The sequence below is a fragment of the Lagopus leucura genome, unplaced genomic scaffold, assembly GCF_019238085.1.
Source record: "Lagopus leucura isolate 7727_CA_CO unplaced genomic scaffold, USGS_WTPT01 Super-Scaffold_100009, whole genome shotgun sequence".
Lineage (NCBI taxonomy): Eukaryota > Metazoa > Chordata > Aves > Galliformes > Phasianidae > Lagopus > Lagopus leucura.
The window spans coordinates 25,795,638-25,810,486 of NW_024962266.1; the positions used below are offsets into that span (position 1 = coordinate 25,795,638).

General features: G+C 42.8%; 1 protein-coding gene across 8 annotated transcripts in view; it reads left to right on the top strand.

Moving 5' to 3' along the window:
- The window catches only part of FGGY (FGGY carbohydrate kinase domain containing), a 276,519-nt gene that overhangs the window by 155,329 nt on the left and 106,341 nt on the right, over positions 1-14,849 (top strand). For 4 of the 8 annotated variants that reach the window (XM_042873303.1, XM_042873305.1, XM_042873306.1 and 1 more), the window contains 2 exons: positions 11,196-11,408; positions 13,170-13,281. In XM_042873303.1, the coding sequence (XP_042729237.1) occupies positions 11,208-11,408; positions 13,170-13,281 (313 nt within the window). In that variant the 5' untranslated portion in view covers positions 11,196-11,207. Of the gene's footprint in view, positions 1-1,471; positions 1,577-5,351; positions 5,429-7,094; positions 7,267-11,195; positions 11,409-13,169; positions 13,282-14,849 lie in introns of those variants that run through there. The other 4 variants (XM_042873307.1, XM_042873310.1, XM_042873308.1 and 1 more) reach the window with 4 other exon arrangements.

The following is a 14,849-nucleotide window of genomic DNA, read 5'->3' on the forward strand; positions in this document are numbered from 1 at the left end:
CACTGAGCTAACGTGAAACAGCTTGTGTCCATGCTCTTTATACTTTCTCCCCGTGGCCCATTTCCCTGCTCAGACCAGTCCCTTCTGCTGCAGACGTTTTCCATGGGCCGGGTCCTGCATGCCAGGACTGGTCTGACTCAGATCATGATGTGCACAGCTCAGGAGAGACATTTGCATCCCACTACAGGAGGTGCAGACCTCCCGGGGCGTGAAGTAGAGCATGAGAGCACAAACTCCCACGGCGCAATGAGCTGACTTGGAATTACTGCCAGCAGAGTGGTATTTGTTTTTTAAATCTATCAATTCAAAGCAAAACATTTGGACTAACTCAGGAAAACAATGAATATTTCAGTGTGGGTTTCATGTCCTTTCCTGCCCTGTTAAGATGCAAGGTATTCCCAATGGAAAGTCGATTTGCACAAAGATACCAGTTTTGTAAAGTGGTGTTTTCTGTCAGAAAGTTATTCCAACGGAAAATTACCAACTGGTGCTAATAAAAAGTGACTAGCAAAGGTTTCAAAATGATTCAGTGGCCAAGTTGGAATGCGAACCCACAGCCCCTGACCACTAACCCTGTGCTCCGACCACAAGACAACACTCATCTTTCCCTGAGCAAGGTTGTTCTTGCACTATTTCTGCCTGGGCCAAAGTGGGAAAATTTTGGAAATGTTGCAAGAGAGCTTTTTGTTAGAAGATTTCCTGATGTGGAAGATGAGGAGGGTAAGAGGAGAAATCCATGGTGGCTCGCTGGGGGCCTTTCAGACAGGCTGGGACATGGGAGTATGGAGGTGAGGAATGTGGCTTCCAAACCCACATAGGCTGCGGATGCTCCCTCTCTAGAGATGTTCAAGGCCAGGTTGGATGGGGCTCTGAGCAGCCTGGTCTAATACTGAGGTTGGTGGCTCTGCATGCAGCAGGGGAGTTGGAACTTGGTGATCCTTGGAATCCCTTCCAACCCGGGCCATTCTGTGATTCACGTGGAGGAGCGTGGCTGCACATGGAGGATCGTGCTGGCCCATTTTCCTTCTCAGTGGGATGGCAGAAAGCTCCCAGCTGGCAGGCCTGCTTTATCTATTTAAGAAGCAACGAGTGCAGATCGGAGGTGCTCATTTCGGACCCATCATTCCGTGGTTGCCTCCCCAGCTGCCTGCTGCTTACAGCCAAGCGCTTCAGCACCCCTGTATTCCTGCAGTGCTGTGAGGGCAGCCAGCCTACAGCTGAGACAGCGTCATCCCCTTTAATAAACATTAAGACCCGAAGCCCTCTCCGTTTCATTCACTTTTAAATGGAAGACAACTACTATTCCCTTTCCGAGGCAGCCACACAGCTGAACTCCTGACCGGGCACGGTGCTTTTAAAAACAATCAGGGTCCCCAAATGCGAACCAGCTGCCGGCCTTCAAAGCCGACCTGGGGAGGCCCGGCTGCGCCTGCGCTGCCGTCCGCCTCGACTCGGGCGGGGGAGCGCGACGGCGGCGGCGGCGGCTTTCCCGGCAGCGGCCCGCGAGCAGGAAATCGCCCTGTCAGGAAAAGCGCGGTTTGTGTGAGCAGCTCAGATAGTGTTTCAGTTTGGACAAGTAAGTGACCGCCGCAAGCCGGCGTGCTCCCTTAGGCAGGCAGCCCGGGCGGGGCCGCTCCTCAGGCGGGCGCGTTCGCGTGACCCCGCGCGCGCCGCCGGCGACCGTTGCGACCGTTAACGGCGTTGGCGCGGAGCGGCGCTGCTGTTGGCCCCGGCCTGGCGCGGGAACGCTCACAGAGCGCCTGCCCTGTTCACGAGGCGCTGCTTGTTGACAAATGTCGCATTTTCTGCTTTCTAAAATAAAAATGTACTACTTTATTATTCTGACTTTAAGCCCAGACACTCGTGTGCAGCGCGCCCTGCGCCGTTCCCCCCGGCAGCGCCTGAGGGTGCGTTGTGCCCTATGGGCGCCTCCTCCTATTGGCGCCGTGCTGGAGCTCCGGCTTCCCCGCTGCTTTTCCCCCATTTACCCACTCGTTTCCCAACGGCAGCGCTCGCGTGACCCGAATAGGCAGGTGGGATGCGTCCGCCTCGTGTGCCTGCTTCATCCGCTGTGTCCTGGGAGATTTTGGAGCGCACTTAAGAAACAAGCATCAGGGAAGGAGGGCAGGGGGCTCTCGTAGCTCTGCGTCTCCTGAAAAGTAGCAGATGGAGACATTACTGCAAAAGCGATTTCCTTGTTTTTCACCCTCGTGTTTTTCCCTCCATCCCAGAGAGCCGATTGCTTAGTTTATTGAAATCATCTTTCCTAAAAGTGCTGATATTTAATACTAAAACATACCGTGCTTTTGAAGTTTCTCAAATGCTAATGGTTCTCTTTTCTACGTGTGTCGGGATAGGGCAAAAAAGGCTTTGTGGTTTTTTTCCCCTCTTTTCTTTATAACTTCTTTTTCTTTCTGGGAGGGAGAGGTGCCTGGGACAGGAGGATGAAAGGAGAAAGCAGAGGGAATTGGATTCTTGTAGGTACAGCTGTTCCCAGCTGTAAGAATCAGGGCAGAAATAAATGTGTAGTGTCAGGAGAGACTAAATAAACTAGTGATATTCTTGTGGACTCGTAGCCACTTCTGCTACACTGCTGTGCGTTTGTTACAGTGCTATTTGTAACTTATCTTTTGAAAATACCGGTTCTTTTCAATAAATCATCCACTTCCCCAGAAAAGATGCTCACACTGTTTGTTTCATGAATTTCCTTAGTAAGTCTGCCTTCTCTCTTCCCATAGGCTTTATTTAAGCCTTCTTTTGTTTCTGTTAAAGGTTGGCCTGCTGTCTGAGAACTTGTGGGTTTACAGGAGAGGATCAGAATAGCTGCCCTGTGTGTTCCTGCTTTGTGTCTTGGGTTTTAGTGATGATTCAAGTTGCAGTTTTTCCCTTCTACGTGCCACTGGAATATTGAAGTGCCTGGCCTGCAAAGTCAAAGCAAATCAAAGCAGTGGTGTGGTCTTTGTAGAAATGAGTTTCTGAGCTTTGTTTCTGAAGGGAAGTCTCTGGTCAGCGTTGTCTGGCTCTTGTAATACCTTCAGGTTGGTGTCTTGGGCTGCCTACTGTTTTCCCCTCTATATTTCCACGTGTGAAGTGGAAAGTACTCAGACTGTACATAAAATGATGTTGGAAAATCTGTGACCTTCAGCTGTTTGATGCAAGCAAGTTTAGAAGCTGATGGCTTTAGAGATGCTTTCAAAAGTCACTGAAGGAAGCACATGGAAAAGCAGTGGCCTGATACCCATTTGGGTTTGTCCTTGTAGAAGTTTGAAATTACCAGTCTGATAGGATCATTAACAAGGCAGATTTTGCATGTATTAGAACAAATACCCTTCATAACCTCCCCACCCCCAGTAAGAGCTGTGTATGTAGGGAGAAGGGAGGAAGAAGATTACTCACTGCATTCAGATGAACAGATGTTATTCTTAACAAAAGAAGTGGATGTAGACATGTTATACTTGTATGCTGTATCTAGATAGATATCTGATTTATAGGCATAATGTATTTCTTTTAACCTGACCTAGCTCAGCCTCACTTGCTCGTGGGTGTTTGTGAGAGGAGCTTCAAGGTTGGTGTTTTCCATGTTGTAGACCAAATAAATGTGGAATTTTGAAGTGACAGATTACCTACAGCTACCATTCTTCCCGTGCTCTTACCATGGAAGAGTGAACAAATACTGTATGATAAACCCTGCGTTCAGCTACTAGACGTGTTTGCTTCTGGGCTGAGCATTTTAATAGAAGTGGTTTATGGCATGTCTTTAAAAATTGATTTCACTATTGCGTCTACCTACTGGCCTAAGTGTTCCAGGATCTGCCAGGAGTAATTATAGACGGTTGGTTCAGATGTTGCTTAAATGTGTAAGCCTTGATGGGAAACACAGTGGATTTCAGCCAAAATGCTAATTTTGATGTTTTGTCATTTTGTAAAGCTACGGACTCAGAACAAATTATTTTTATACTGATCTACTGATACATAATTGCACAGCTAGGGCCAAGCTTGTTCTTGATGGAGCACTGAACGCTACCAGTATGAAAAGTTACAGTATCAGCACTAACCTACTAATTTGATAGCTACAGTAGCATAATGACTTCATTTACCCAGGTGAGCTTAGGTGCCTGCATTGAAGCTCGTGATATCAAGGCTTATTTGCTGCAGAATGCATTTTAAAGCTAGAGCATGTGTGGCTACAGGAGCTGTCCTTGCCTTTTGAACCATCTTTTACTTCAACTTGTATTTTACAACTTAGGCGATATTTTCTTCGTTTGTTTTAACATAGAATAAAAAAAACCTGCAACAACACAGAAGTCACAACACAGGAGCCTGGCACTTTTACAACCAGTGAACTGGTGCTGTTCTACCTGCCCAGTGTGGGTTAGGATAGAGTGGTGGACGTGAATAAGAAAGGTCGTCTTCCTTAGCATTACATTAATAAGTGGATGGATCCGACCACTTGGATATGTCAGTCATTTTGGAGCCTGTTTCCTCCTTTCAGCTAGTCTGAAGCTGTTACTGCTACAATCTCTACAATAGCCAGATTGTGCTTTTTTCCCCCTTCACAGTCAATGTAAGCAAGAACATCTTCTTCCAGAGCCTCTAGCATTCTGCATTGTCATTTGGGAGATGCCTGATTGCCAGATCATTAGAACAGCCTTCAGGGATGCATGCAGCTGCAGTGTGAAGGAGAGAGTGATCTACATACGTTGGTGTGCATGTGTTGTATGATTGTAGTTTTCAGGTTGTGGAGAAGAAAGGGTGCAGCTCTATACCCTCCTAATTCCTTCGGTTTTCCAGCGTGAGAATTGTGTCTTGGCATGAGCTGATGAACGTTTCCTCTGTTTGACAAATTGTAGGTTATGGCAAGCATTCAAATCCTGCAGCTTGAGAGTGCACCTGTGATGTTCACAAGTATCAGGAGTCTAATCATGAACTGCTAATTCGGGAGTTTTGCCACTTCAGTGGATGCAGGATCTGACCCTGCTTTGGAAGTGATGCCCTGTCCAGGCAGGGCTAAGATAGCCCCATGAGAGTTGGAGCTGCTGGATTTCCCTAATAGCTCATGCCTTTGCTCCTCATCTCTAATTTACGTGTTCTTGTGGTTCTTTGCTTGGCCTTCCTTTTTCCTGAGAGCTCCCGGCTGCAGCTGCTTCCTGCTGTTCCAGCAGTTAGACAAGCAGCAGAGCAGAGAGTTGAACTGACTGCTTTTGTAAGGCGTAGCTGCAAGCTGGGGAAGAAACGGAGCAGTCCTATCGCTGTCAAGTACCAAAATCTTGAAGTGGGAGAACTAGTCAGTGTTTGTTCTGCCTGCCTGTGGCTGGGGACTGGGAACTGGGAGCATCCTGCAGCATTGTCTCTGGTGCTTGCAATGGAGGGCCTCTCAGGGTGCACTGCAGCTATGGGAGCCCTGAGCGTCCTTCCAGAGAAGACCAAGGTGAGCAGCAGCCGTTAGTCTTCTGCAGGCTGGATTCCTCTGTGCAAACGCTCCTTGAGGGCCAATGCATAGGGAATTGCCCATAGTTTGAAGTCCTTGACCTTTAATAGACACCTCTGTGCTCCTGAGCACCACCTGGTGCAGCCACGTGCCTCTCTTGAACCAGAGTTCAGCATGCTATTGCTCTTATTTCATCAGTGGCCATATGGACTGTATCTTCTAGTGTGAGCTCAAGAGTGGGACTGCAAGGGCAGAATCACTTCTCTGTGATAGGGCAAATCTGGAGTAGAGCAGACTCTACAGAAAAACAGCGCTGTTGAGCATCTATGAGTTTGATATTTGCTGACACTGGTCATGTTGACATCTTCCTGCTGTTCTTTGGAGATCTCTAAGTAGGCATAGAAACTGAAAATAAATGAGTTCTGGATCTCATTTATTGGAATAATTTGCTTAGTCATTTTTGCTTTTCTACTGCGTGCTACTTTCTTGTTTCAAGTGACTTAGCTTGGAGTGGTCTGTTAAGTTACAGCAGGATGAACTGGGGCGTGATGTGCTTTTTGTCAGGGTACGTGAAGGTGGTTTGGCTTGAAAGGATTTAAAATACAAAAGATAGAATTAAAGGGCAGAAGGTAGTGATGAAGTAATGGTTTTGTCTTGGACATGGAGAGGGGAAAAAAAAAAAAAAGATATGGAGAGACATTACAGAAGATTAGTACATAGTGAATAATTTATAGAGTGGAAAAAAGCAGATACTAGAAAGTAGTAGAATATTTCCAGACCTGTGGTAGGATTTATTGAGATGATGTTACAGCGCTGGGGGCAGGGCAAGTAGGAAAGCTTTGGAGGAGCAATCTGAGTGTTATGGGATTGGGTGTTGGGGGCTGGTCCTGCTACCAAAGCGAGAGCATTCCACTATACTCAGCTGCTTCCCCTTGTTCTAGGATGTGAAAAGGCTCTGCAGAGTTTAGTAGGGATAGATGACGGAAAATATTTGGTTTACAGTGAAGAAGGCAGTGATTAACATACTAGTTCAGCATGCTTTTGTTTACTCCACTTTTGTTGTCCTCAAATTTTGAAATCTCAGAGATCTCCTTTGTGTGTGCCTGGTTTGAGGAAGAGAAAGGGAGGTGAGGTGTGCTGTTCTCCTTGTTTTTGTTTTGTTTGCTGTTGGAAAGTGGAAAAATAAGTGCTTGTTGATAGCTATAGCACAGTCCCTTGGGCAGTGAAGGGTATTATTCTATATTAATACTGGCCTTCAGCATTTCCATCTGCTCTCACTTTCCCACAGAAATGTACCTTTGTCTCTTCCCATCCACGCAGCAGTTAAAGATCCTGGAAAAGGAACATTCAAACAGTGGTTGCCACTCTTCTGCCACCAGCTCTGGTAGCTTACTGGAACCGTAGAAAGGCAACAGTATTGCATTTCGTATGTAATGTCAAAAATGCTTCTTTCATTTTATCTCCTTTCTACAACTGACAAACACCTTTTATTTAACATATTTAGATCTTTTCACACTAAGATTATGAAGCCTAATTTGAGCCTGTTAATCTTTTTCCCAGTAACCCACAGAAAAGCACAGCTGCACTACTAAAAACATACTGTTTACCCATGATCTCTGCATCCAGGCAGCCTGCAGCGTTCCAAAGATCAAAGTTTAAAGGAGACGTGCCAGTCCTTCACAATTCCTTTTATTTCATCTCATGAAACCACGTAAGCCACACTTGCAGCTGATAAATACTTCTACTGAGCTTCAGCCTGTGTGTGTTTGTGTGCAGCCCTCTGGTCCTGTAGCTTTAACAGAAAGGTACGTCCTGCAGGTTGATAACCATGAAATAAGGTAGGGTGAATGCAATTTAGTAGTTGTAATGAACAGTCATGTGGTTACTTAGCACTTATTGTTTGTATTAATTTAAAAAGACTGTTAAGGGTTTTCTCTCTTAAAAAAAAAAAACAACAACAAAACCATAAAAAACTAAACTAATATTGTTGCAAGTTACAGTTCCACCCCACTTTCTTTTTTCCTTGCCTATGTGGGAAAACTAGCACATTTGTGTAAAGATAAACTGGGAAGTCAGTGGTTTCCAGCATGTACATTTTGGTTAATATTTATAGAGACTAGTATTTAATGGGCCATATAAATATTTATCATATGCTGCAGCTCTTTGATCATAAACACTTGTTTGAAAAGGCGTTCTGTCCCTGCTGTGATTTGCAAAGAAAGAGACCATTGCTTTTTCAGTGTTAGGAGGGAGATTTGGCTTGTCCTGTGTTAGCAGTTTTAGTCATGGACTGTAACGTAGTAAAGCTGGGAATGTCTTTTTAAATTTGCTATTTTTTTCTCCTCTTTCTGTTTGCAAGCTCAGATAATAACTTGCACATATGAGGCCCCAGTCTGCAGCAGACCAACAAAACTGGATTGAAGTTCTGGGGGCCTTTTTTTCTTGGCCGCAGGAGTTTGCCTGCTATGTCCTACAGCTCACTACTCTGCTGCATTGCATCACATAGTTTGTTGTGTTTTTAGGAATATTGTGCTCAAGGAGTTGACCTGTGACTGTTCACCTGCAGGACTTTGTCTTCAGCTGTTTTTCTGGTTCTTTGTTTTTATTATATTGACTGCAGATACTGTAGGCAAAGGTTCCAATAGATGCAAAATGCAACATGGAGTTTTACTGCAAAACAAAATTTCATTTGCACATGGCAATAAATGTTGGTGTCCAGATTCCAAAACAGGACGTTTGTGCTGGAGACAGAAGAGCTGGAAAGAGCTTCTTCCAGCTCACAGGTCCATTTCTTCATTTGTCTTCAATTTGGAGTCTCCTCCTATACAGAAGGAATATTGAGAATAAGAACATTCATCTTCAAATTCTTAACAAAGTACTTTGGCTAAATATTTTCAGCCAGCCTTATTACTGAGTTCAGAGGTCCTCAAGAAGCACCTCTAGGCAGACTCCCTTGTTGGTGACACTTACGAGCTGGAGATGACAGTGCTTCTTGTGGAATGTGAGTGGCATTCCAGAAAAGCCCTTGGCATCCACTGATGTTTTTGCAAGCAGATCAGATCCTTTTTTAGAGAAGCCATACTTTGAACAGCACTGGCTGCTTGCTGCACTTGAGAAAAGATCAACCTTTAGCCTTTTTCTGCAAGATAGCAAAATATTTCTTTGTAATGCTAGGTGATTTTTTTGCTTAGAGAAATACAATTTTTAATAGGTCTGTTGTATTCACTGTTCAGGTCTGTCACACTTGGTTTCTTGCTCATGTCCATCAATTTACAGAAATAAAATAAGGGATATTTGTAAACTGATAGATGCTGCTTGAGCATGCAGACAAGCTTGGTGTTCTGCACGGTCACTCACATGTGTGCATCCTGGTTGCTTAGTAAGGAAAAAAGAGTAAATATACATGGGCTGATTGGATTCCAGATCTCAAATGTTTGTGGGAAGAATTCAATGCAAAGCTGTAATTATAAGTGCTGAGTAGGAGATACTATGAGCTTAATTCTCTAACATCTGGTAAATTTGTTCTCTAACCAGCAGAATACATTAATAAAATCAGTGCTGCCATACAGGGAGGGGAAGTAGTTGGGAGTAAAGCTGCGTGTGAGAAGGCAGGATACAAAGTGAAGTACTCCTTTTGCTGTTTGTGAAAAGCAAGAAAGATTTGCCTATGTTTAAAAAAATAAAATCCGCTTTGCAACTTGTGGCTTACTCTCTTCTTATGAGTCAGCAGCCAAAGGCAGTGCCAAACTAGGGGAGAACTGGGAAATGCATGAGACAGCAGCAGGGATAGTTTCATGCAATTTCCTCCTTACTGTAAACCTTCTAGCAGGTAGGTAGCAGCACCTGCAGCCAGGCTTTTTCAGCTCTAAAAAGTGATCATCATCTGTTGATAAGAATGTTTTAAAACTCCTTTTACAGCCGAGGGCTGGGAGGAAGATGCAGAGTGCTGTGAGTATCCCAGCTGACAGATGCAGTATTAATCACCGATCGCAGGAGAATTGTCCTCTTTTTGTCGGAGGCATTAGCTTTTGTCAGCCAGACCAGGTCATAGAGCCAGGGCCAAGCAAATAAAGTGAGCTTTCTTGCCAATATCCCTAGGTGTTAGCCTCATGGCACACCATTATTTTTAGCTGATTGCTCATCTCTTGAGCAGATGACCCTGCTTAGCAAGATTAGTGTGTATTGCACCTAATTTACCACGCAGAATCAGGATGCTGAAGGAGAGTGGCTAGGGTTTCTATCAATACCGCAGTGTACCCTCTGGCTTTGGTATCTATATTTTCTAAATCTATTTTTTTGTGGGTTTTTCTTTTTTTTTAAAGCTGATGATGTGTACAACTTGCCCTAGTAACCCTTCCTTTTGCATGCAGAGTGCTGTGTGATAGCTGCTTTAGGGTACAAACATTGGAGTGTTTTCCTTTTCTCCAAGCACCAGCTCAGTTCTGTATGCTTCTGAGTTTTGGTAGGAGATTGATGCAAGCACTGATGTGATGCTTGTGTGACCTATCGAATGCTTTGTATCAGCTCTTAATTAACATTTCCCAGATTGATTAAATGTTAATGTTAACTATTAATTAAGGACAAGCTTAGAAATTAAGTGCAGTGCATTTATCACTATATAAAAATGTCATTTATTTAAATGTGATACAGTGAAGTAAGCAATTCATTGTGAATAATTAAATCAATCGATTTAGGCTCACTTTGTTCTTTTAGGTTGCCAGTAAGCAGGCACACATTTCCTGGGGTGTTCTCATAACTTAATGAAGTAATTTCAGCAAATTATTTTCTAAGTCTTTAAAATCATGTGAATTCCTAGTGGATAGCTCTTAGAAACCTGAGCAGTTTATTTTTCAGTTGTTTTTTTTTCTTTCCTTTGCAAGGCTCAAAGTTGGTTAAGATGTGCCGGATTGTCACTTAGCTATTTGAATTCTCAGCATCACACCACTTTCTGAGGGGAGGACTGCAGAATTCAGCCGGACTCACTGTCTGGTCCAGCAGTGATTTGCCACTCCTTGGCTTGTTGGCTACATGGGAGGCATTGGCTCCTGCCTCCTCATCTTGCTTCAGTTCAGAGCTCAGTGAAGTCAGGCACACAACCCCTTTCACTGCTTCAGGAGCCTAATTTGTTTGCATTGATGCACTGACATGGCCGAGGTGTTACTTCCTGTCTTTTTCACAAGTGAATCCGATTTACTGCTTGTTAGCAGCTTTCCCATCTGCCAGAATTCAGGAAAACCCAGGAGCATCTGGGTTGAACATGTAAGGTATCAGCTCCCAGTTACTGCTGAGTTTGCATCCAGACCTTTTCATTTGCTCCCTGTCTCCTTCCTTTTTTCCTTTATACAGGTATGATAGTGTATGACTACTGCTCAGTTCCTTGTGTGCATGCATGAGCTTTATCAGAGCATGTATGCTCTTACGTGCAAATTCACATTTTGCTTTTCAGGAACTTCTGTGCCATGCAACTTAGATGCAATCAGAATCAGAGAACCTTAGGAGTTGAAAGGGACCTCTGGAGATCATTCAGTCCAACCCCCTTAGGTTCCCTAGAGCCAGTTACAAACATTGGAGATAAAAACAGAAAAACTCGTCCAAGGCCTGAAAACTCAAATTAATTGAAAAATGCTGTGTGAAGACTTGCTGCAAAGAAGTTACCAAACAAGCACTTACACAGCATCTCGTTTCCTGTGCAGCATAACTTTGCTTGTCATTTTGTTTTTTTTTTAAGCTCAATTTGTTTACTTGTTTACTTTATTTTTCCTCACAGGCTGTATTGAAAATGCACAGTGAGAGGCAGACTTCAGTGAAATACTATGTTGGAATTGATGTTGGATCAGCAAGTGTTCGTGCTGCGCTGGTAGATGAGTTTGGGACAGTAATGATGCACGCAGAACAACCAATACAGATCTGGGAACCTCAACCAGACCACTATGAACAATCCTCTGCTGACATATGGGCTGCTTGTTGTGCAGTCACCAAGGTACCTGAAGGAAAAGAAATGAAGGAGATGAGTTTCAAGCAGCGCTTCAAAGTTTGGAAGTTGGAAGTCTTTCAGTCACTGGCCTTTAATATTCAGTTCTGCCATGTTTCTCTACCTTGAACCACCTGCATACATTCAAGGCATCTTTAGGATACGTAGCTTCACAGTGCCTGTTATCCATGTGAGGAGCAGAAGGCCAGAGTGATATAATGGAAAAGAGGAGGAAAGCCTTTCCTTTTTATGTTAGATCTAAAGGACTTTTCCACTGCCTTTGGGATTCGCATCAGGGATTTTTGTTCCACTGCTACATGTTTTAGCCACAGTTTCTCTGAGGAGTTGAGATTGCTCAGAACTGATAATGCATCCCTTTAGAGGTGTGTGTGGTGTTGCACTGCAGACAAAAAGGAGCAGTTATTATAGAAATTCAGTCTGTTTTATGGATGGTGCCTCGTATGTCTATCACCTGTGATCCCCATTAAGACATCTGTCTGGTGTTATAAAACTGAAAGAAATTTTATGTATTTGTAGATAGTATCAAGCTTAAAAATAGACTGAAATAAACCTAATTATAAGGGATCCAAGGATCCACCTGTACATGCTGGTGGTAAATGACTGACCTTGCTTGGCAGACTACATGCAGACTATTTCATCCTCTGTAATAAAGCCACAGCCTGCTCCACGATCTAAGGTTATTTTTTTAAATATTCATGACATGCTTTGTAATTTGCAGATGGGCAGTTTGCTCTTTCTTTTGCTATTGGTCAGCCTTTTCAAACATCAGTGAGCTTGGCTCTGCAGAAATCTTGTGCGATGAAGGAGACAAGTGGTGAGGGGAGGGGAAGGAGAAGAGTAGTGTGACAGGAATGACAGGGAAAGCAGCCTGATATTACAGACAGAGCAAGTTATTTGGCTTTTCTTTGTGAATTGCTTTTTTCTTGATCTTTAAATACAATCTCATATTTAAGCGATTAAAATATGGTCTCTGGAACCTTGGCTTTACAAAGCCAATAAGACACTGGCACTGTTGCAAGTCTAAAGTCTTTCATTATAGTACTAATTAAGATAATGATATTTTTATTGTTGCTGAGAAGTGGCAATTTATTATTGCGTTACATTTTAGATGCCTTGCAACTTTACACAGCACTTGATCCATGTGGGTGTTATATATTTTTCTCCAGTGCTGCTTGAAGCCATGAAGTTCAGATCTTTTGGGGGTGATGAGTTTTTCAGATTATTTTCTGAAAGTAAGCTTTCCAAACTCTTGGTAGCAGAGTTTCTGAAAAGGTTTGCATTACAGTTGTATTAGCACTGCTTTAGGTTTTGACCAACTTGACAGCAATTTATTTTTGGGACCCTTTATTTTGTAACAAAAACGATGGCACAGTATTACCAGAGCAGTTTCATAAGATACTTCACTCGTTTGCCACCTGCAAACTGAATGAAGTGATGGAAATCCATAACCCTAATCCTGTCTCCAGGTTCATATGCAGCAGAACTTTTAGAAAAGAAATAACAGTGCTAGAAAGATTCAAAGCCTGTTAAAGATCTTTTCATATATGTTTGAATACAGTTCTGAAAACCAAATTTTGACTGTTTGCTACATTTTTATTAGCATTCAGATTGAGATATTAAGGAATACTGGATCTCTAGATTTTTGTAGTTTGAGTTTGGATTTCTAACTTGTTTTCTGTGCTCATTAGTTCACATGGTAAGCCATATACATGATTTCTTTGTATTTGTGTATGCTTTATATATTTGCAGAAAGTCATCTGTGATGTTGATGCCAGCCAGATTCGAGGCATTGGATTTGATGCTACGTGCTCCCTTGTTGTCGTGGATAAACAGTTCCAACCTTTGGCAGTCAACTCACAAGGTAGGACAAAAGGGAGATGAATTGCTTTCTGTTTGGCATCCTAACACCAAACTCCTTCATAGTGGATCAGAGGGGCTGCCTCTTCGAGGTCTCTGCTCATTTTCAATTTTTAGATGTTTCATCCTCATTCAGACTTTACTAATCATGGCTTTTCTTGTCTGTGTGAATACCTGCCCACACTGGCTAAAGGAATGCTAGAAATGTAGTATTAGTGTAGCCTGACTGCCTCTTCTGTCATAGAGTTGCAAGCAGGAGGTTGAGCTTGCATATTTTTATTACATTGGTGTTCTGTCTTTGCCTAGGACAGTGCTAAGCCTCTGAAATAGTCTGGTACCTTTTTCTAAAAAGAAAATTAAGTTGTTATTAATTTTTAAGTCAATACTTCAGAAGCCTTCTTTTCCCCTCACACAATCCCATTTATGACTGGGAGGCAGCTAATTCAGTAGTTACATAGCCATAATCACAGTTCTGTTGTTTTACCCTTTCTATTCTCATATTTATTTGTCATCTCCTGTCCTTATTAAAAAAAAAAAAAAAAAAAAAGCAGCTTTGTCCCCAAAATGTCCTTTGCTAAATTTAGGAAAGATTATTTTTCAGTTTGAGAGTCTTTGATCTGTTCAGTATCTGATGATGTCTGGGGCTATTTTGGTCTACTGAGTCAAATTCAGTTCTCACTTTTTGCTGTCCGATATCCTCAAGAACTTGGGCTTTAAACAATGCTATCAAATATAAGAGAAGAACAGACAGAATCTGTCACACTGGGCATGCACTAAGCTCATTGCAGGCAGTTTGGGAGGGCTAAATTGTTTGAGTCCGTATTTAGTGTAGCATTGCTCCTCATAGACCTGACTTGTCTTGGAGTATGTTTTCAAGATTGAAATGCATGAGTGGCTCTTTTGTGGAGTTGAGTATGCACTGTACTCTGCAAGAGAGTGATGTGAAGTGTCACTTGGATTGTTCCTTCACCTGTTTAGTAGGACTTTTGTAGGTTAATTTAACTCAGATGTTTTTTGCTTTTTGTTCTGATGTGTTACACAGACTTGCTGAATGCTTTTGCCTTCCACACCCAAAATAAGCATAGTTTGGTCAACTACAGCCATGCAAGTATTTTTGGAAGAATTTAGGATAGTTTTCTCTATAGAATAGGAAAAAGAATCCCTTATTACTCTTTAATTAATTGACTGGCCAAGTTCATTTCAATTTATAACTTATTTGCTCAGATTTTGTCATATTTTGATGAGTGGGAATTTAAAATGTTTTTTTGTGTTTTAAAATAAATGTGTACCATGTCCAGTAGTTTGGGTTATTTGAATGAAACATACTTTACAAAAGCATAGCTTGTCACAGTTGTTGGACTCTCACAAGCCTGACTAGTTTCAGTCTCAGGGCATTCTCAGCCCTCAGCATGCCTTAAAAGTTGGCTAGAATTTTATCTCTAGCTACCTACTGTGAATTATTAGCACATTTATGTACTAGGGTTTTCCATGTAGAGGTGTAAGCGTGAAGCAGCTTACAGCCTAGTAACGTAGAGTATTGTGGTGGAGTTATACAGGACCTAAACCAATCTC